Source organism: Sabethes cyaneus, chromosome 3, assembly GCF_943734655.1.
Source record: "Sabethes cyaneus chromosome 3, idSabCyanKW18_F2, whole genome shotgun sequence".
NCBI classification, from domain to species: domain Eukaryota; kingdom Metazoa; phylum Arthropoda; class Insecta; order Diptera; family Culicidae; genus Sabethes; species Sabethes cyaneus.
The window spans coordinates 235,805,078-235,827,943 of NC_071355.1; the positions used below are offsets into that span (position 1 = coordinate 235,805,078).

General features: G+C 39.5%; 1 protein-coding gene across 1 annotated transcript in view; it reads right to left on the minus strand.

The window, feature by feature from the left end:
- The window catches only part of LOC128741638 (uncharacterized), a 124,655-nt gene that overhangs the window by 23,107 nt on the left and 78,682 nt on the right, over positions 1 to 22,866 (minus strand). The window contains exon 2 of the mRNA XM_053837592.1: positions 18,758 to 18,924. Within this exon, the coding sequence (XP_053693567.1) occupies positions 18,758 to 18,924 (167 nt within the window). The remainder of the gene's footprint in view (positions 1 to 18,757; positions 18,925 to 22,866) is intronic.

Sequence of the window (22,866 nt, forward strand, 5' to 3'; positions counted from 1 at the left end):
GTATCTATTACATCTTAAAATTAATCGCATAACTTTATTTTGTAAGCGCTGCAACTTCAATATTTGTGTTTCGTTTGCAAGGAACAAGATGGATGAACAAAAATCTATATGCGGTGAAATGATTGACTTATATAAAAGAATTTTACTACTAATTGTCAATTCATTTTTTAAGCGGCACAAAACACCGTACTTTTTCGCCATTTTCTTGATGACATTATCGATGTGAGACTTAAAATTTAACTTGTCATCAATGATTACTCCAAGATACTTTAGTTCATTTACGCGATCAATTGCCTCACCATCAATTACAACGTTTACGTCTGGTCTGGAGTTGGCTGAAATAATCATATATTTTGTCTTGGTAATGTTGAGTTTAAGCTGTTTAAACTTTAACCAATCCGAAAGATAATGTAAATCTTGATTCAGAAGTGTTACAATTTCATTGGGATCCTTAGCCGCAATGAATAGAACAGTGTCGTCAGCAAATAAATTCATGTCGCAGAACCGTAAAACTCGTTTCATGTCATTTATATAAATTATGAACAAAAGCGGCCCTAATACACTCCCTTGCGGTACACCAAGTGTATTAGCTATGGACTCAGAATTAAAATTATCAAAGCGAGTCTTCTGAGTTCTATCACATAAATAGCTTTCAAACCATTTATATGCTAGTCCTCCAGTACCAAATCGCTTTAAGGTTTGTAACAATAAGGGCTTGGAGATTGTCTCAAACGCGCGTTTTAAATCCAAAAATACAGCAAGAATAGTTTCTTTAGCTTCGATTTTTTCTTTCCATTTTGCTAGTACCAGATTTAATGCAGTTTCGCAAGAGTGTCCCTCTCGATACCCTGATTGCTCTGGAATTAACAAATGATGACTGTTTAAATAATTCATTAGCTGGCCTTTGACAACAAGTTCTAGGATTTTCTCTAATGTGTGCAATATGTTAATAGGACGGTACTCTTCGGCTTTATCCGTTCCATTAACTTTGGGAATAGGAATCACAAGCGATTCTTTCCAAACTTTAGGCACGTGCCCAGTTTGCAACGATTCATTAACAAGATCCAGCAAGTCGCGTCCGATGACATGAAAGCAATCTTGTATTACTTTTGCGTTGACATTGTCGATACCAGCCGATTTCTCTAAAGAAAAACAAATATCCTTCAACTCTGCAAAAGTAATAGGGCGAAATCCATCAAATCTGATATTAGAAATCGGCTGTATTATTTCGTGAGGTTCACTGACCAAATCAATACTTTCATTGATCAGCTGAACACTATCAACAAAATAACTGTTAAATTTATTCGCTATTACTCGACTCGATTGTTCTTCAGTGCCATTGAAAGTTATGGAGCGCGGGGAGTTATCTTTACATTTTATTAACTGTTTTAAAATTTTCCATAACTCTTTGCTGTTGTTTTGATGGTGATTAATCTTCCGTTGTATATAATCACATCGAGCCTTTTTCAAGGCTCGTGAATATACGTTACGCGCGACTGTGTATCTACTCCAATCATCACTACTATTACTTCTACGAAACTTCTTGTACTTTTTATCTCTTTTCCGTTTCAAACGTGTCAGATCTAAAGAGTACTAGTTGTTCGTATTATGTAGTTCCACATATTTTTCAATAACAAGCTTATTGGTACACTCTTTCAGCGTGTTGGTAAGAACAGCTGCCTTGTGGACCACCAGTTATTGGAAGAAAATCCAAGCTTCTCGAAACAAGCTGAGACACTGCCTGCTTCGAATATCTATTCCAGCACTTTATCTTTACTTTATCATCACGGGTTTGGTCATTCTTGATCAAAATAAAAATTGTCTCATGATCTGAAATTTTGTAATCGGCCTCTGTAACAGAATGTACCATGTCAAAGTTCGAAAACACGTGATCAATTAACGTTCGACTGTGTCTGGAAATTCTTGTAAATTGGCAAACTGTTTGTCTAAAGTTGTAAAAATCTGCTAACTGCTTTAATTGATTCGAATTTTGTCCACTAAGCCAATCAATATTAAAATCACCAGCAATAATATTTAGTTTATTTAAGTCTATAAAATTATCCCACCAGTTGTCTAAAATTTCTAAAAAGCGCTGGTCACTTGAGCTAGGGGAATGATATATTATTCCATAATTTCCAATCGTCATGCCTCTTTCAACTGAAATCCCTAGAAACCAATTATTCTCAACAGATTCGTTTGTACGAATGTTGAATTTAATTGATTCCCTGGCGTAAATAGCAACACCACCAGTATGCCTGGAATGCGAAAGGCAAAAAGCAACTTTATAACCCGGTATACTATATTGGTTAAAGGCATTAGCGTCCACTATATGAGTTTCAGCTAGTGCTACCAGCATTGGACGTTTTATTTCTACAAGATGTCGCAAGGCAACATAATTTGTAGATAAACCAGCAATATTCAGATAGACTATTTCTAATTTCCCATCGCATTGCAATTCCTTTTGTTGCTATTTACTTGACAATATGTTGCTCTTTCTTTTTTCATACAGTCTCCGATAAACCGGACACTGTGAGCTAGATGCTGGATGTTTTACGTCCAAATTCATATTAAGTTCTTTATTTGATTTTATACAATTGACGCAATTAAATTCAGTTGAAGAGCAATCGGATGTTTTATGATTTCCACTACACTTAGAGCATGTTTCAGTATTAACACACTCCGTGCTTTTGTGGCCAAATTCTCCACATTTAAAGCAACGCAAAACATTAACGGCCTCTTTAACAGGACACTTATCCCACCCGATGCCTACTTTACCAGCATTCATCAAACTTTTATAAGTGTCTTTGTCAACTTCAATTACTACATTATATTTGTTATATTTGAAGCGTGGATTTTCATATTGCGCAATTATTTTTACTTCATTAATGCCGATGTTCTCGTTTTGACTCTTAAGCAAGTCAACGAAAACATCGGGGGAATACTGATCACTCATTCCTACAATTTTAACCTTCGGTTTAGCAATTGTAGGAATAACAGCGTTAAACTGTCCACCCAGATTGCTTTGAATGTCATTTTTCACGACTTCAATGTCATCCCCTATTGCACACTCAGCAATAATCGAACCATTTTTCCCGTTTCTAAAGTTACTAATTTTGTGTTTTTTTGGATCTAATGTTCTTTTTAAAAAAGATCTAGTATCTTCATTAGATTGAGAAGACTCAACCGGTTTAATTACAATGACTGGTCGAGCCTTACGCTTCTCTTTTTGCTGGACTTTATTTACCGTATTCCCGGATGAATTCGCTAACACACTCGCGTAAGTTTTATTATTACTAGAAAAAACCTCGTCATCAGATCTATAATTGTCAATAATCGGCTTATCACGAATAATTAAAATTTTCTTACTGGGATTTGAGTCCGATTCAGAGTGAACCATTCGCTCATTTCGAGTTCTTTTCCTACTCATTGCGGCTACACTAATATCCCGACTCATGTTATCAATAATAGTTTTTTTTAAATCATCCAGCTTTTTGGCAACACTGGCTTCAATGTTTACCATACTCTCACGAAGAGATTCACTGATAGATTTCAAAATAATATCGATACCATTAGAAATTGCACTATTTATCTGGCTTTCAATTTCGCTTTGGCTGTGTGCAAACGACTGAGAGACAGATGATAATTTACCTATCATCTCAGTCAGCTCACTACAGACAGCGTCATTGTTGCCACCGTTATCTTGGGCTGATAAACATGATGCACACTTAAAGACAACATTTTCATTATCATTTACGATTTTCGCAGCAATTTTTGTTAGGGGCGTACAAACTCTGCAAAATACAGATTTGCATTTACCTACGCAAACAACTGGATCGTCGCTGGCCCGAATTACATTACCACATGCTGCACAATCCATCCCGACTTGCATACACACGCACGCCGGCTGGACTCGTCCAGCAGCAACGGCAGACACTCAAGGCAGTGAACAATGAAAAAACACAACAATGAAATTTCAAGCAGCCGCCGGCCGTAGCGTCTACTTTCATAGGCACTATGTGCGGCGCTGATTTAGAATTAAATCGTTGATAAACAGAATAAATCAAAAGTATGCAACGAAATTTTTACTTATCTGTCAATTTCACCAAATTTGCCGTCAGATCACTGAAACAGATCACTAATAGCACTTGTTTTCACACAATAAAGCTACTTTTAAACTAGACACAAATGATACACAAGCTACCATGTTCACCGTATCATCAAATAGTGTTGAAGCGAACAACTTCTCATTTCTCCGGTAAAACCAAAAGCAAAATATCATCATCTTGAAAAAGTGTTTCTCCTAGTTTTCCCCAATTTTTTTAGTTTTCTGTTCTTAGGCTTGGATTGACAACACTAGTTTTGGAATATTAGTTTATAAAAGCATAAAATATGCTGGTGCTTCCAATGTTTTTCAGCTCGCTGAGAGACGTGATTCCTTATCTCGATTGTTTATGAGACTGACTTTATCATAAATCATAACTCATAACTAGTGTTGCCGTAGTAACTTCTTCCAGCATAGAACAAGTATACCTGGAGGTCACCAAATTAGACAGAATCACAGATCGACCACGTTTTGATCGACGGTCGACACTTCTCAGACATTGTCGACGTCAGATCTTGTCGAAGCGCTAACGTTGACTCAGACCACTACCTATAGTGATGGTTATGATGCGCCCAAAACTCTCCGTTGTGAACAACATTCGGTATCGACGCCAGCCTCGGTTATATCCCGCGCGGCTGAAGCAGCCAGACGTCACCGCAAACCAGGGTTCGTTTTCAATTTTTTGCTCAATAGATGCTCAATTGACTGCAGCGCCTCAACGAAACAGTATTCGAAAAAGTAGTGTAAAAGGCGATTGTAGAGCTAATTATTATCTACATTATTGTTGAAAAATGTATAGTTCTACCTTTTGTATTTACGGCGCTATGGTGTTTCTACCCCGTTGGTAGCAAAAAGAGCGCTCAATTGGCTACCAACTATACTTTCTTCAACAATAATGTAAATAACAATTAGCTCTACAATTGCCCTTTACACTACTTTTACGAATTCTGTTTAGTTGAGGCGCTGCAGTCAAATGAGCATTTTCTGAGCAAAAAAGCGAGAATGAAGCCTGCCGCAAACTACACGCATTTACTCGAACCTGCGCTGCCAGAAGAGGATGAGCTGGGCGGAACCGCTCTTGAAGACTGTTGGAACATCATCAAAACAGCCAGCAGCAGTGCAGTGGAGAGCTCCATTAGTTTGACGATGAATGTAGGAGGGTGATGGATGAGGAGAACGCTGCGCGGGCGGCCAAACTGCGCAGTGCCACACGTCAGAACGTGTAAAGACACAAACAGAAGAAGATGCAGCGAAATCAAATCTTCCAGGAGAAGAAGCGCTATCTTGAAGTTCTACCAGAAACTAAACGAATCCCGCAAAGGCTTTGTGCCAAGAGCAGAATGTGTCGGGATAGGACTGGCAGTATTCTGACGGACGATTGTAAGGTGACCGATAGGTGGAACACCTGAATGGTGCCCAGGCGGCGAACCATGGCGGCGGGGAAAGCGATTTTGACCGTGCCAAAAACGGGGAAGAGGAGAGACCCAACTATAGGCGAAGTTAAGGAGGCCATCATGCAGCTAAAGAACAACAAGTCAGCTGGGAAGGATGGCATCGAAGCGGAGCTTATTAAAATGGGACCAGAAAAGCTGGCCGTTTGTCTGCACCGGCTTATTGTTAGAATTTGGGATACGGAACAGCTACCGGAGGAGTGGAAAGATGGGGTTATCTGCTCGATCTATAAAAAGGACGACAAGTTGGATTGTGAGAACTATCGAGCGTTCACTGTTCTCAATGTCGCCTTTAAACTTACTTAATTGGCCAAACGTCTTGCGACAAGGTCTGCGCAGTATAATTTCTTCATCTGTTCCTTCGTTTTAGACCCAAGTAGCACACTTTAGGTCCATTTAGTTGAAGCAACCGGATTAGGACTGAAATTAGTCATATTTCGGTTACCACAACAGCTTTGTAACAACCGTGCTAGTAGGGGACGTATTTAACTTCAATCCAATCTTCTCTGCTTCGCGTTTTAGTTTGGTGTACTGATCTTCCACCGCCTCAAATGTTCTGCCGACAGCATCCACGTCGTCAGCAAAGGAGATAAATTGACTGGATTAATTGAAAATCGTGCCCCGCATTTCGATTGCCGCTCGTCTTATCACACCTTCAAGCGCAATGTTGAATAGCAGGTAGGAAAGACCATCTCCTTGTCGAAGTCTCCTGCGAGTTTCGAATGGGTCCGACAATCCACCCGAGATTCTCACACAGCGCTGGATCACATCCATCGTAGCCATGGTCAGTCTAGTAAGCTTACCCGGAAAGCCGTTTTCGTCCAAAATTTTCCAAAGCTCTTGTCGGTTTACGCTATCATATGGGGCCTATAAAGTGCAGTCCCAAATCATTTTCAACTCAGTATAAGCTAGTAAGGTACAAAACAGAGTCGGAGTTACAACGCACGAGGCCCTGTGCCGATTAAGTAGCGAGGCCACTTTTGTATGCCACAACAGCATTGGGTTAATTAAACGGCCACTGTGACAGTCTCAATGATCGTCTTTTGAGGCAGGCTCCAATTGCTCTACACAGTATACGGATTCAACTATCATTTCAAGACTCGTCCTGCGTTCATACCGGACAACTCCACATCGCGTAGGAGGAGTCACGATAGTTTGGCCGTCACGGAGCTAGATAGTTATAATTCTGTGTCCAATTTCACTACTATATGTACTACACGGTTGATATTAAAAGTTGTGGCTTTTCGGTCTCGAAATTTCTTACGAAAACTTTATTTTACGTTTCCGGCAGATGTTTCGAAGATCTAGTTGTGATGTGTGTGGAGGGTTATAGTTATGGAGGGTCAAAAAATTACCATTTTATGTTTATATACCAACACTTAACCAAGAAAACAATTGTTAATTGTTATGTTCCGAGGATGTAGACGTATACCTTCGAAACGTGGAACGTTTCGTGTACCGAAAACGGTAAAAAAAGTTTTCATAAGAAATCCGAAGCCAAAAAGTCATATCTTTTAATAAAAATACAGCGGTCTATTGTAATTATCCTACACGGTTGATGAATTCAATGACCTTTCGGGACCTGAGCTCTATACACGGTATGGAATAATAAGTAAACTTCTGAAAAGGTATGCCGATATTTAAATGATAAAGAGTGGAACAGCGTCCAGTTGGCGGTCTCGTGATAGTGCGCAGTTCATTACGAGTTAAGTAGAGTTTTCTTAACTACTGTAGGATTTGGTTAGATACACTGTTTAACTGTTTAGTCAACTAGCTTGTGAAGGACTGCATCGGCCACCAGGGACCAAAGTAAGGGGGAGGGAACTCCTTCATCTGGACATTCCCTAACCGACGTATTGCCAATGATTATGTGATTTCTCTGTTCGAAAACATTGCTTCCAGCGCACTGTAGTGTGGTCGATTCTGTTTTGAAAGAGAACCGTAACAATTGAAACGAAGGACGTGTAATCAAAAGCTCCCTCAATATCAAAGAAAGCACAAAGTGCCGTTTCTTGATGCGTTTTCTCAATTAACGATTTACCGTGTTGGTATCTATGTTAATTCACATTCAAAGGAGAGCTGACTGAGATTTTCTTCATCAACTCATGAAGCGTTGATGTCAGATTTATTGGTCTGAAATCCATATGCATGATACTCCTACCCCCTCTGCTTTCCGCCAAGGGATATGCCATAAAGTGAAACTTGCTCGAAAAAGATTGATGATCTCGGACATTAATCCGCCGTCCATTTTCTGTAAGAAAATAGGTAGAATACCGAAGTGCCGATTTGATTCAAGCTCCCGTAAACAATCGGCTAACAAGCTGGGTCGAGGCGTTGGGCATACTAACTAGCGACCCATTCCAAAGCAGCGAGGCCAAATTACATCGATTTTTTCATAACACTTTACACTGTGGATTGAAATAAAAAAGGAAAGGAAACAATGGGAATCATGCAAATATTTCTGAGCAGGCTATGTGTTGCATACAGCCAGGGATTGTCCAGAAGAATTTTTAACATTTTTCTGTAGTCATCACCAAGCGCGAGCGGGAGCGGGAGGCTCCGTGCGATCGCGCAGGTACTAAACATTTTGAAAACAACTTAAACTTACTCATATAGTAGCGTTAAATCATGAAAACGAATAAAACGTAAGAAAATTACGTTTAAAACGACTTGCAAAAATTGGATTTCTCAACCTGCAGTATGATATCATCAAATCAAAATACATATATATGTAAATAGTGTTTGATGTTGAAGTAAAATTTGAGGCGCTATTATCATTCATTTAAAATTAATCGAATTTTCTCAACCTGCTGCTAGTCTCAACAAACCCTATATATGCAGCATGGAGCATGTATACATGAAGAATCGTATTATTACATGCATGGATACATGCTACTATCGCTACACAGACACTTACGTACTCCTGCGTAACCTATGCGGTTGTGCCTTGAACACAACCCTTCTGATTTTTATATATTTTGACCTCTCCCCTTTGCGAGGTTAGCCCCCCTTTGTCTCATCTTTCCATGACCTCATGCTATGGAACACGTATGAGAAGTTTGGTGGAAACGGGTGTAGGCGTTGCGGAGTTATGGTGGATTATGGAAATGAACGACGATCAAGTACAAAAAGAAAACTGATGGGCGGTATGTGAGTTTTGGCCCGATTCTTTTCAACTGCCACTCACTGACGTTTAGCGTCAGTGACTATCGCAGCAGTATCCAGTAGTCCTTTGTTTTTTAATGATTCTTCAGAAATCAGGTGAGAAGCGACAGATGTGTAGTAAGTAGTGAATAGCTAGTAACGAATAGTGTGTGGCGAGTAGTGAATATGTAGTGAGTAGCGAACAGCGATTATCAAGTAGCGAGTAGTAAGCAGTAAGTAGCGAGCAGCAACCAGCGAGTAGTGAGTAGTAAGAGAGGGTAATGAGAAGTTTTAGTAATGAGTAGTGAATAATGAGAAATGAAAAAAGAGTAGCGTGTGATGGAAAGCGAGAAGTGGAAAGTGAGAAATCGTTCAAATCGGTCCGAAGGGTCTCAGATCTCCATAAAATTGAGTTCACTGGAATAGTGAAAAAACTTATAAACGAAACATTTTTTTTAAATTGGAGGTCTCGCGTCCCATCTAATTACATGTTAATTGCTGCATACTATAAGCACATAGTTGAAAAGGACTTTTATTATTTTAAATCTGTTTTCCGATTGAGTAATTCGATCAGTTAGTCAGCGGATTCCCCAGCTTGGGTAAAGTGGAACGTAGCACATACTTAATTAAGCGTTGCTTTAATGACGCACGCTTATCTAAATTTCAGCTTTTTCCCCTTCACGTCTGTTCCTAGCCGTTTGGATACTACAAACACCTTTGATTCATTGCTTTCTTCTACCGTCCCCTCCGTCGATTGTTAAAACTATTGTTATAGAAAATTAATAAAATTATTACTTTTAATTTTGGGGCTAATAAAAGTAGGAGCCGGCTGACAAAATTGAAAGTAGATCTATTTAAAATTTAAATAAGTCTGTATAGCATGGTATTTTTCACCGTTATTAATAAATTATAAGGCCTGTTGAAAAAATTGAATAATTATTGGATAAGGAAACATAATTTACCATAATGGATTTTATGATTACTAATGATCGTCTGGCTTCGGTAATCAGCATTCCACGTAAATAATTCGCATACCGTAATGTACAAGTAACAGTGCAATACGAATAATATTGGAAACCTCACGAAACACCTTCCAATCATTCGCCGCACAATCGGAATCAGTATTACTTTCGCAACACAGATTACAATCCTCATTAGCAAAGTAGTTCATTAAGCTACATGCTCATTCACGGCCAATGCATCTTCAATTAACGTTCGCCCAGCGAGATGCGATGCGAGAACATAATGCGGCAGTGGCTTTCGAGTTCCCAGGCAGGCTTTGGCACGTCATGTTCTGTTGTAACTGTAGAACGTACTTCTCACGGGGTTCAGTTGTAAATTTCACCCCCCAGGGCTCGAGTGAACCTAATGGGAAGGCCAACTTCCGTACAATGGTCATAAGGAGCTTATATTTTCCGACATTAAAGTAGCTAACTGCGGATTTATATGCACCCGCGCTCAAGTAGCTGACATTTTTATTGCACTGTTTCAACCAGTAGAAGTAGAAGTCGAGAACGTACCGCTGGCTGCTGAAGGAACACTACAACTTTTGTGTCGTATCCTTTCAGTACCTATCCAGTTTCCAGGCGAGAAGAGTGGAAAAGCTTAGGTACATGATGCGTACTCGTCGTGATGGCTGGTGTGTCAACAAACCTCACCCCGATGGTGAGGGTTCCCAAGACCGCCGCCCGCAAAGTTATGTAGCTTGTAGCTATACGTACCTACCTACATATAGCTATGTGGCAGGAAGCCAACGATGAACGCGGTTTTCGCATCAAGTGGAATGTTACACCTGCACAGTGTTACCTTATTCACAGCGGAAAAAGGTTTCGCTTTGATGGTTTTACTCACTTCAATAGCAAGAGTAGCAGGAACAGCAACAACAACAACAACGTCGTTATAGACACGGGAAGACACTTAAGGGTTGACTGCTTTATCCGCGATTAGCTCTTGGCATGGTTGTTTTTTTATTATGGTTTTTGTTTTTTTTCTACCTCGTTTATGCGGTACGTCGTGGTTTCCAGTGCATGACTTGGAAGAAATCAACTCTATCGTATCGTATTCGTCGGTTAATTTTTAATACAATTGACTCACAGTTCCTATTCTCGTTCTGCAAACGTACAAATTTCATCTGCGATAAAAAATTTATCCTGAAATTGAACAGCTTCGCCACCATTCACAAACAACACACATACCTTCGGGCAGTCAATTACACTCACTTCCACCTGGACAGCATGCCAAACAGCACACATTCCGGAGGCGTAATAATCTTCTATTTAGAACCTTTTCTTGCCATTTCGTTGGGCTCTGACAGCACACCGACCGGCTGCGGCTATTTACGGTCGGTGAAATAACTTTGCTTTCAAACGGTTCACAATGGCCGATCCTTTGTTCCGGTCCATTGCTGCCAGCATCGCGGGTTGGCAATATGTCAAGCGACGACAGTTCCGACCGGGATTCGGACCGTACGCACGGTCCCGTCGCCGCAGTGTAAAATCCACCGTGGGCAGTATATTATGAATGAACCGTTTGCCTGTTCATGTTTCACGATAAACAACGGACGGACGTAGGACGTTAAATGGGTCCGGTCTCCTAACAACAGGAGCTTCCTTCAGACGTACGATTTAATGTGAAATTATTATTGAAATAAAGTGAAACCATTTATGCGTGCAAAGGGCCTGATGTACTGTGCCTCCTATCTTATCTACCCTGCGGCCGAAACGACTTGTGGTCGACCGCGATGAGCTAATATTGTGCTACATATCGCAGGGCACGGGTTCCGCCATTTCCCTTGGAATGGCCGTTTCACACTGCGTCTGCGATGTGAATGAACATTGTTTGCGTGCCCTGGCAGTGGGTAACCGACAGCAGGAAAAAGCGGCGATGGAAAATTGTTACTCTGAGGCAACTTTTGCGGGTTGTACCAAAACAAGGGAACGGAAAATTTATCCCTCACCCATGAAGCCCTTCAACTGAAACTGTATCTGATAAACAAAAAATGGAAAAGCCGCTGCCACTGCTGGGTCTCTTTGTTTTGCTTTGTTTCAGATTTGGATGTTATTTTATCCGAGTGTGAATATCTCAACAGCATAGCATACCAGAGAGAAAACATGTGAGTGGAAAATCAACTTTAATAGAATTATAAATCCTTGTCTTGCATTTTTGACTTGCGAAAAAGGACTATCCCGGCAAGTTTGTGCTTATTTAATTAAAATTTAATCAATTCGAAAGGGAATTTTTCTCTCAGCCTTAAGCCTTTTTCCGGCGGCCACAAAGTTTCTCATCAAATATGTATCAATTACAAATTGAACGTGTACATAGAATGCTCGTATATCTAAAGCAGCGTCGACCTTCACACCGAGTAACCGAGTAGTTCAATCAGTTTTCAAGAGCTCTTTTGTCAAGTATCACTCTTTTGAGAAGGTCATTGAGACTAACAAGTACATTATTGAAATTTTTTTCACTCCTGCAGGATGAACGCAATACAGTGTGGGATGGAAGTTACGTGTGCCGACTTTAAATTCGTTTCTTTGAAGGCTACAAATTCCTCGAGACCCACTTTACCTAAATTACTATTGCACAAAACTGCTTTAAGATGACATGTGTCTAGGGTTTTCAAGGGTTTAGGAGGAGGAGACACCGTCGGAGGATGGGTTGGAAGCTGTGGTTTGTTCCATTATCCCCCCAGAAATGTCGCGGGTACAACGTACCTATGTATCATGTTTTGGTAAATTTTAAGGCAGCATATGATATAGTTGAGCGTGAACAGCAATGACAGATAATGCACGAAAACGGTTTCCGGACGAACTGACGCGGTTGATCAAAGCTTCGCAGGAGCGAGTGATGGATATGCTACGTGTGTGATTCGGAACCACTCTCGAGTCCGTTCGAATCGCGCAGAGGATTGCGGCAAGTAGATGGACTGTCTTGTATATTATTCAATTCGTTATTGAAGGTGTTATCCGACGAACTTCTAGCTTTCGCAGACGGCCTCCACATTATTACTAGGAACCTTAAAATGGCGGGAGCAATCTACGCCAGGCTAAAAGCGGAGGCTAGAAAGGTCGGGTTACAAATAAATGCATCAAAAACTAAATATATGATGGGAAGAGGCTCCAGAGAAAACAACAGCGCTGGTGTATGAACCATGAGCTGCATGCACTACTTGGAGAGATACCCATCGTACACTTGGCAAAAATTGGGACACGTCGTAAGGACGCCGGATGGTATTGCAGTAAAATCCGTTCTCTTCAAGAACTCCACTGGTACCAGAAATAGAGAATGGTTAGAATGGCTCGACTAGGTTGAAGCCGACTTGCGTGTGTCGAAACGCTTAACGAATTGGTGACGACTAGCCAAGGATCGCCTGGGTAGCTCGTGCTGTTTTAAGCCATTTTCTACACCAAATTCCATCGTCGCCAATTTTCTTTGCGTTTTGGGTGTCTATTCACGTTGGGCCTCTCAGTTCCAGGTGACTGTGGGACTGTTGAAAAGAACTGTTTTCGCTGTCGTCCGGCATATTTACGATATGTTCGGTTCACCGTAAAATATCGAATTTATGGCAAAGGGGCGAATATCCTTCGTGAGCAGCGTTAAATCTAAATTAAGACTACTGGTCTAATAAGGACAGCTTCGTATGGCTGCCGGATTTCCTACTTAAATGCTCCGTTGTATTACCGCAACTTTATTTCTTTACAAAATGCATACACAAAATATAAAATACAGATCACTGAACTTTTGATACGTTATGTAAAAATGTATCAGTTTTCTAGAAAAAGAATACAAAATGGGGTTTTGTTTGGTCCTTAAACACTAAAAACGTGAAAAATCTAGTATTTTTGATGATTTTGCAATTATAAATAAGTTAACTTTCAAGTCTATACTTTGCAATTCTATACTTGCAAATTCATCATCTGTTTGTAGACTACAAGGCGGCGTACGATTCAGTCAAACAAAATGAACTGCAGCAAATAATGCTATCACAATGTTTTTCGACGAAACTAGTTACGCTTATAAAGTATGACGTTACACTTATTCGTATGACGCTGGATGGGTCAAAATCGTACGTCACGAATTATGGTCCTCTAGCACGGTCGATCCTGGGCTACAGTTCTTCAAACCCTTCGAATCGAACACCAGCTGACGGTGCGTCGTCTTCGACAGCGCACATCCTTGGGTGTGGGGTCTGTCCCGAAGTCTACGGCTTCTTCCTGGTTCTCTGCTGAAAATAGCTTTGGCTACTCTTTCGTAGGGCATTCTGCCCACCGCAGCCTGCCATTTTGTACTATCTTTACTATATCAGCATATTTGCATACTTAATACAGCTCTTGGTTCATACGCCTACACCATACTCAGTTTTCCATTAAGCCATCAAGTATCGATCGCAGAAATTTACGCTCAATAGGCTCAAGCTTCCCAGTTGGCTCCGAGGTATGACGCTGGCCTAATAAGCCAGTCGTCGTATGTTCGAATCTCGACTAGGAGAGGCTGTTAGAGTCAATAGGATCGTAGCAACTGGCCCTGCAATTGTCCTGTACACTAACAGCTGGCTGCGAAGTCTGTCGTATAAAAACAGAAGGTCAAGTTTCAATAACGGAATGTAGCACCTAGGCTTTGCTAGCTTCAAGCACTCGTCGGTCAGCTTCCTTTAGCGTTCATGATTCATGTCCGTAAAGGACCATCGGGAGGATTAGTGTTCTGTAGAGCGCCAGTTTTGTGCGAATTTGCAAACTGCGGGACTTCAGCTGGCTACGTACTCCGTAGCAAGCCCGATTCACGGCTGCAATTCGTCGTTTCACTACGTGGCTTCCCAAGCAACAATGTAAGTTTTATTGTACCCTTGTGGTGGTTTTCATGACTAATTTTGGTCTTAAATACCATCATAAGAGTATAATAAACCCCAAATTGCTACTTGGGATGGACATTGTTGTTACATCCTCAAATACTTCTTATGGTTCACAATCCAGCTCCACCTCTGCACCAACACCGTTTAGGCTCCCACATTCCCTGCCTGCCATTGCTCTACATTTGATTCCGATGATATCGACTTCATCGGCAAAACTAAAAAGCATGAAAGATTTCGTGATGATCCTCCCGTTCCCGAGTCCCGTTCCTTTCCACGTTTGGTCTTCGTATTGCACGATGCAAGGAAATGTTGAATACTAGGTTGGAGAGTGCATCCCTGCTTCGGATCATCCAACGTCACGAAAGCAGCTGAGGTCTCAGCCGCTATTCTGACGCATGATTTTGACGCGTCAGCAAGCGCCATCACGCTATGTTCGAAGGTACTTATTATTTAACTTACATGCACCTCAGATTTCTCTTCACAGGATGTTTCTTTTCCATTTTTCTCAAATTTTCGAAAATATTCATTTTTCACTGCATGTCATTGTAAGGGGGATTGTTCAATCCATACAAAACTTCTCGAAATTAAATGTGGGGTTGGAATGAGCAATTATACCAAATTTGGTTGAAATCGGAGGTGGTCGATTACAACGGATATGATCACTTGAGAGGGGATGACCCCTAAATAACCTTCAAAATTGAATTTTTCAAAAAACCCAAGATAGAATATTTTAAGACCTTCTCTAAATTAATTGTTTTGATTCATACTAACATCCTGTGAAGAGAACTCTGAGGTGCATGTAAGTTAAATACTAAGTACCTTCGGACAGAGCGTGCGCCAGCGTTGCACGAATCAGCGTAATTAATTTCGTCGGTAAACCATGTTCTAGCATTATCAGCATTGATAGTTTTTACACTCCAGACGATCGGTCGATATCCTTTTTTGAAAATAGTGTAAATAAGGGCCATTCAAGCACTCCTCCGCTATTTGTTCTTACTTCCAAATCCTGACAATGATTCGGTGGATTGCTCAGGTACAGGTTCTCCGGGGGAGGGGGCAGCCCCCCCCCCCGCAGGAACCACTACTATTTAGGTGCATGCATTTTACTAGCAGGGATTGTCCCTTAGCCAAGTCCAAACGAGCGGCAGCGCATTTATCCAGCAAAGTAGTCTAAGTCCCCCCTGACAAAAAAAAACCAGCATTTGTGCAGGCTGAAGGCCGTGATTATTTTCGGCCGAATATGACGTTCGGCCATTCGTGTTCCAGCCTTTTGTGATTCGGCCGTTTGTGATTCGGCCGTTCGTGATTCGGCCATTTGTATTTCGGCCCTTCGTAGGTAATCCTGGATAAATGTGTTAAATAGTTGTCGGATAGATAGTGAAGGTCATGACTGTATGGTGGATGCAAAATTTGCCAGTCGAGTTTCTTCCGTGTCGTCAAAGATGTAGTCGTATGTGGTCTTCCATGGATTACCTATGAATGGTCGACACGAAAATGGCCAAACCACGAATAGTCGAATCTCAAATGACCGAAATATCAAATGACATAATAGATCTAATGGCCGAATCACGAATGGCCGAAAGTCATATTCGGCCGAAAATATTCAAGGCCTTCATCCTGCACAAACGTTGGGTTCATGCTATTCTTACTCGCTGCCGCTCGTACGGACTTAACTAAAGAATAATACCTACTAGTCAGTAAACCTAGGAAAATGCAAGCTCCTAAATAGAAGTGGCAGTTCCCCCGCAGTCGCTGGTGCTACCGACGGCACCCGCAGTCTGTGGTCGTCTCGTCTTGAATCATCTAGGAAAGATTTGCTACTGACGCGGTAAATAAGTCTCGCACCTTATAATGAACGTAATTCATTTGCGCTTAGGGGAGGAAAGAACTTTCAATCTTCTAAAGTCTATAGTAAACAGTTGTGTTGTTTATTTTGTTTTTTGTTCGATTACAGTTATTTGTTAACTGTTTACCAATTCATGTTTTATTGTATTAATTACACAGGTCTGCATCAAAAAAACTGCATAGGATTTTTCAACTGATTCTTATAGATTTTTGTCTGCTGAATTCAAAAATAATAATAAAAATTGCCCATCACGTCACGTTTTCAAGCAATACTTGTTGAATAATCTTGAAAGTTGGTTTTAGACATAAAGCTGTAGAAATATCCCTGATGTAATTTATATTAAACAACTAATTTTTACATCAGAATTGTATTTATTAATCTAAACCCTTCCATGTTTTGGAAGAAAACCATATATGATGGAGAAACTACGGAGAATATTATTTTAAAGCAGATTTGGTGCTCTCAAATACACCCACTTGCGCTCAGTCGACTGTATTGCCTTATAGAAGCAAATTCGATAAAAGTCGTATATGAAACATTTGTAGAGCTGCATGCAATCTATAATCTTTCTCAATTGAGTATTCCATTATTTTTTGTATTTACGCAGTAATAATGTTGCAACTTTATCCATAGTGCTAACAAACGTTCTATTTATATAGCAAGATTTAAAAGCCGTTTCTATTGTAAATGGAACAAATAATGCACTACTCTATTCAGCAAAATTATAGATTACATTCAGTTCTACAAATGGTTCATACATGTTTTTAACAGATTTGTCTTCTGTGAGGCACTGCAGTTGAATGTGCGTAAGTGGGCGTACGTGAGTACAGTAACCCTGTGTTGAAGACAAAAATAAATAGTAAAGATAAATAATTTCAGCCCAGTAGTATTTTTTCTGTGTGTATTATGTAAAAATTTACAAAAATAATCAAAAAAGATCTTATTTAGGTTTTTTATGACGAATTTGTGATAATAATTTTCCACCTAATTTGTGACTTTTCCATATAAGAAGCATAATTTGCAAAAAATCTGTACGTGATGGAGAAAAACGGAAATCAGTTTTGGGTTTAGCACCCCAAAAAACATATAATTCACCTAAAATATCTCATGCATCTGAAAAAAATTTTTTTTTGCAGACCTGTGTATGACCTGTGTATGATGAAAAGTATTGTAATGCTTTTAATTATGTTGTTGTATGAATAGTTATTTAGGCATTCCGAAAAAATTCGATCTTTTGTGATTCGACCAAACGAAATTTCGTTTTTTTGTAATTGTTGTTGAAATTCGGCCATTTGGATTTCGGCCATTCGCGATTCGGTCAATTGTGTTTCGGCCATTCGGTACCAGCCCGTTTTCCATTATGCTGATGGAAGAAAGTTTTTTTTCTGTTGATCAATTCTGGTCATTTTTGAACAAACGTTGGCTGCAATTGCATTGATTGTTGGCAGTAGCAATTGGAATTAATCGTTTCGCCAGGCTCAAACCGATCTTTCATCGCCCGTTATCATTCGCTTAACCGGCTCAATTTCTTTTCGTTATTGAAAAGAATCGCAGATTGAAATAGTTACGGTCAATTTATACGGGAACCAAATATTTGAATATTTGGATATTCTCTATGAAATCAGCTTTTGCAACAATCTACAGCAGTTCTATGGTTGACATTTAATTTCTTAGCAGAGGCTTAAAGACTATGTACACCAATGCCTTTAATACGCCCGCTTAAGCTGTATGTATACGAGAAAAATGCGACAAATGGGCCATGTGGTTTGACTGACAGGAAATTTATATCAGCAATGAAATTCTGCGTGCGAACAAATTTATAGAAATGCTTCACGGCGACTATACAAACGGAATACCAACCCGAGACGACGACGGCGTCGTCGTCGTTATAATTTTTTCGCCGCGCGTGAAATATTGTCTTCTCCGGCGGCGGTGCTCCATTTCCTGCTGCAGCCGTATGCCGCTGTTGTCATTCCACGGCCAGCTCTAGAAGCCCAGCCAGCCGGATAGACAGGGATGTAGACGCAAAAGTTGAAAAAATAAAAAAAAAGACCAAGCCATCTAGAATCGTGTCCCGACTTCGTCGGAAGGAATATACTTGGCAAGGCCGATCCACTGGCTTTGGTCGACCTTGTGTAGAAAAAAAATCTAGTTAAATATTTAAACTTTCCGCTGTAAAGTGTGTCGTAACTTGTAGTGACTTTATGCTCGACCTTTGCATTGCCCTATGTCCCACAGCAGCATCAGTTTGCTTTTCATTATAACTCACTTGACTGTTCGTTCGTTCGTTCGTTGGTTGTCGCGTCGTCAGTCGGGTTCATTGCCACGGCAAGAGACGACGCAACAAAATTGCTAGCAGCTCTACTTACGTTCGTATTTGCGGTAATATCAACGCTGCCGTGTGTTTGCAGGCTTCCACGCAGGATCTCCGCAGTTTTCGGATCTTCTCTCGCAGCTCCGGGCAATCCCGCGCCTGTCCGACGTGTATCAGAAGGTCCCTGAAGAGCGCTACCTCGCTGTTGATTTCGAGAATGAGCTGTAAGGATGGAAAGGAAGATAATGGAATTAATAAACAAATACGTACCGAATCGAAATCAGCAGCGTGTCGTTTTTCATAAAAATTTTGTCATTGCGTTTTCCCTCCCGCAAATTAACATATTAATTCATACGCAAGTCATTACAGCAAGCAAGCAAGCAAGTCGCGAATAAAAACGAATGGCTGTTCCGCTGGGTAGAACACATCATTATCAGCGTTCTAATGGGTAGGTACCATTCGCTGTCGCCGGATTCTCCGGAAGCAGCACCGGGGAATGTGGTCCTTTCAATGGTACTCGACTAATGTATTCATTTTCCACCAAAGCCCACAGAAACATGAAGAAAAAAATCGAGCTTTGAAAGAGGAAGAACCTTCCTTCCCGACCGATGACACACAGCAGCGTGGTGGTTCATTTGAAGAGCTGTCGAAGCGAAAGCTGATGAGTTTGAAGTAATAATTGAATTCATGCCCATTTGTAGATCATAGATTCCTGAAGCTATTGAAATGATGGCTTTAGAAGCTATCATAATTGTAATTGGCGTCGTTCCAGGAATTCATGGGAATAAGATAATGCTAATGACCTGACTACGGACGGTTGATTGGTTTGAAAACCAACCTGACATTATACTACTGGTGCTTTCTTGCAATTGTTTGAAATTGACTCGAATTAATTCTCTCCATGCTAATTACTATAATGAAGAAAATTTTTGATTAAAGTTTTTTGTTGTTTTACCCTACTACACTGTGACTATTTTATGCTGCACATTTCAGGTTTAATTCGTTCTCCAGATATAAGGTTGTAGAAATTGTTATCGTAATTTATTTTAGTTGTGTTTGAAAATAAAAAGCATGATATAAGGCATAATATTTTTTATAACGATAGTATTTCCAATAAACGAATCCTTAAGACGGGACAAGACGTGAAAGAAAAAGAGTGGAAAATTAGGTAAGAGCTGGGTCGTAGAAGCAGCACTTACTAGATTCGAAGTGCATTCCTTTTTAGTAAGCTAAGAAGTTCGCGCGTTGAACCAAGTTATGATAACCAATAATAACCGGATTTGAACCAAATCTTTCCCAATGGAAATTCATAAAGTATAAATGCACTCGAGCACTTAATTTTACACATTCGCGCAAACAAAAGAGGCTCTGCATCTTATATATAAAAATGGAAGTGAAAAAGTTCGACCGCGCATCACTTGAGAACGGAGCGTCCGATTTGAGCCGTCTTTTCTTTATTCTGTTCGTTTCCACCACCGCTATGTTTTTACGGCGAGAAAAGTTGAAAAATTTACTCGGAAGATAGGAAAACTCGAAAAATTAGTTTTCCATATAAAACCCGCAACGCATTGTATGCGCCATGTCGTTGGCTGCTATGATCATAGTACGATTTTTTGCAGCACCGTTGTCGTATTCAAACAAACACGTGGTTACCTTCATTGGAATCGCCACATCTAACAATGCTATTAAACATTTTGGAGGTTTACAATTTCAGAAAATAACCAATCAATAGGCCCAACTTATTAATCAACCTAAACTCAAGCAATAAAATTCGTTAATTTCATTCATTCGTTCATTCATATAAAATTTATGAAACAAACACGAATCATTTTTATTCCTTTTTACATCGGATGCGTAGCCAGAAGATGCAGGTTAACAAAAGGTTTAAGCACTAAATTCACTAAATTGCCACTTCCCAATCGTCAAATGAAGAATACATTTTGCATATGTTAACGGATTATGAGCATATTCGGTTTAACTGAATATCAAGCTAATAAATCAACAGTAAGAGCATATGATTTAGAATTAAAAAAAAAGTGAACGAAGCAACAATTATACATCGTATTTAAGGGATCAATCCCGGCGTAGTGGTTAGCATTCACGCCTTTCACGCCGTGGACCCGGGTTCAAATCCCAACCCCGCAGAAGTCACGAATGACCCAAGCTGGTTAAAGTGACTATAATCAAAACAAAAAACAATTGTATTTAACTTTCAGTCGATTTCATTTCGTATTAGACTCTTTAGAAGTGTAAAAAGGTTTATAAAATGACGCTTTTATGTTAAATTGTTTCAGTGCGTGAATTACCAAAGGAACAATACAGCGATCAATTGATTTTGTGGAATAATAAAATTTAGTTTGTTTTGAGAATTGAGAATAACAGTTATCGAGATCCAGCGATGCAATTCCTTTCGGTAATTCTTATCAATAGATTTATGAATCAAAAAAAAAATCTGATGACTATTGATATTGAATACATATCAGAATATAAAATTGGCCCTTAAATTATCGAGAAATTCCAAAGTTGCAGCAGACGATATTAGCCGTCGTACTAAATTTTACAACAAATATACTAACATCCAGTATTACTATTTTTAACCAGCAGAGTTTATAAAACAAGACTCAATGCAACTACCACAAACACGACTGTTCATATTACGGGGATTGGCAAACCAACTTTTACACCGATATGCATTTCTTACTAATGACTTAATACAGTTGTTAAATTTAGACATTCTCTGAAATCCCAGCGTTTAATAAACCAAACGCAGAACTCCTTAGACAACGGCAAAACTTGACTTATACCTAGAAAATATCCCTTTTTCTAAAACGCAGCAGGAGTTCATCTGAAGTTTACATATCGTATATTTAGCCCAATTTGTGGCAGTACGAAGTTTGCCGGGTCTTCTAGTTAACTTATAAAAAACTACGTTTAGCAGCTTTTACTCATATGAGTCACTTTATGTGCAAGTTTAGTGAATTTTAATAACTACCGGTATAAACGAAACAATTTACCATATCTGTAGCATGTATACACTGAACTTACGCGGTTTTTTACGCGACTATTTTTATGCGAACTTCGGAATTTACGCAATTTTCGGAATATACGCGGATATGCTCTATGAGTTTATATTTATACGTAGTTTTGGAATTCACGGGATTTTTTTTACGCAACCGGCGTCGGCATTGATCAGCATGCAAGGACCTGATAAGGTTGCCCAATGAGGAATAGTGTGCTGTCCCAAGTATGCTTTTTCTAATCATTATTTTGCAATTTTCATCGATCCTGTTCAATAACAGAGTAGCAGTACATGAACGGCATCCTATGCTTATGCTTACCCGTTCAAATGATAATATCAAATTTATAATGGGACGAGTTCTAAATAACAAATATTTTATCCTAAAATTAAAAGAGAAGAAAACTCATCCAATTTAATTCAACACTGAGGAAGCCTGCAAGTCATAGGCGAAATACGTATCTGTCGTGAATAAAATATACATAGTAGAATTGAATTGGATAAGTTTTCTTCTTTTTTAAATTTGAGTTTCGTATTCTACTAAGACGCTCCAAAAACTTTAGTAAATATTTTATAACAAAATCTCTTTTGTGTTTTGGTATAAACTTGGTCTCGTTAGTTGTTAGGTATAATAACAAAAATTGTATCAAAATTTGCTCTAGGTATATCACAAATATATCAAATAATGATATAATTTGATCTAGTTTATATCAAGATGAGTTACAAAAATCAGTATTCTGTCCTGCTCGTATAGCCAAATTGTAGCAAAGCGTGTTATAAGTAACAGAACGAGATAGAATCTTGGTAGAACATTTTATGTGTCGTAAGTTTTTCTATCACATTTATAACAAAGTTTGATAGAAATATCAACTTGAGCTAAAGCTTTGTAATATTTTGGTTAGAATCATCTGATCGGGTATGCTTAAATCTAGTCATTTTTTATTAATTTTACTCTTAAATATGAGATGAAATGTATGCAATGACTGCAAATTCATGGATTTACGTGTTCATTTTTTTACCTTTTCCTCATATTCTTATACAATATTCTTCATACAAAACCGAATTCTAACGAATAATATGGCAATATTTCATTACCAATCGAATACTAGCGGATTTTGCGTCAGAATAGCTAGTGAGACCTTAGCGCG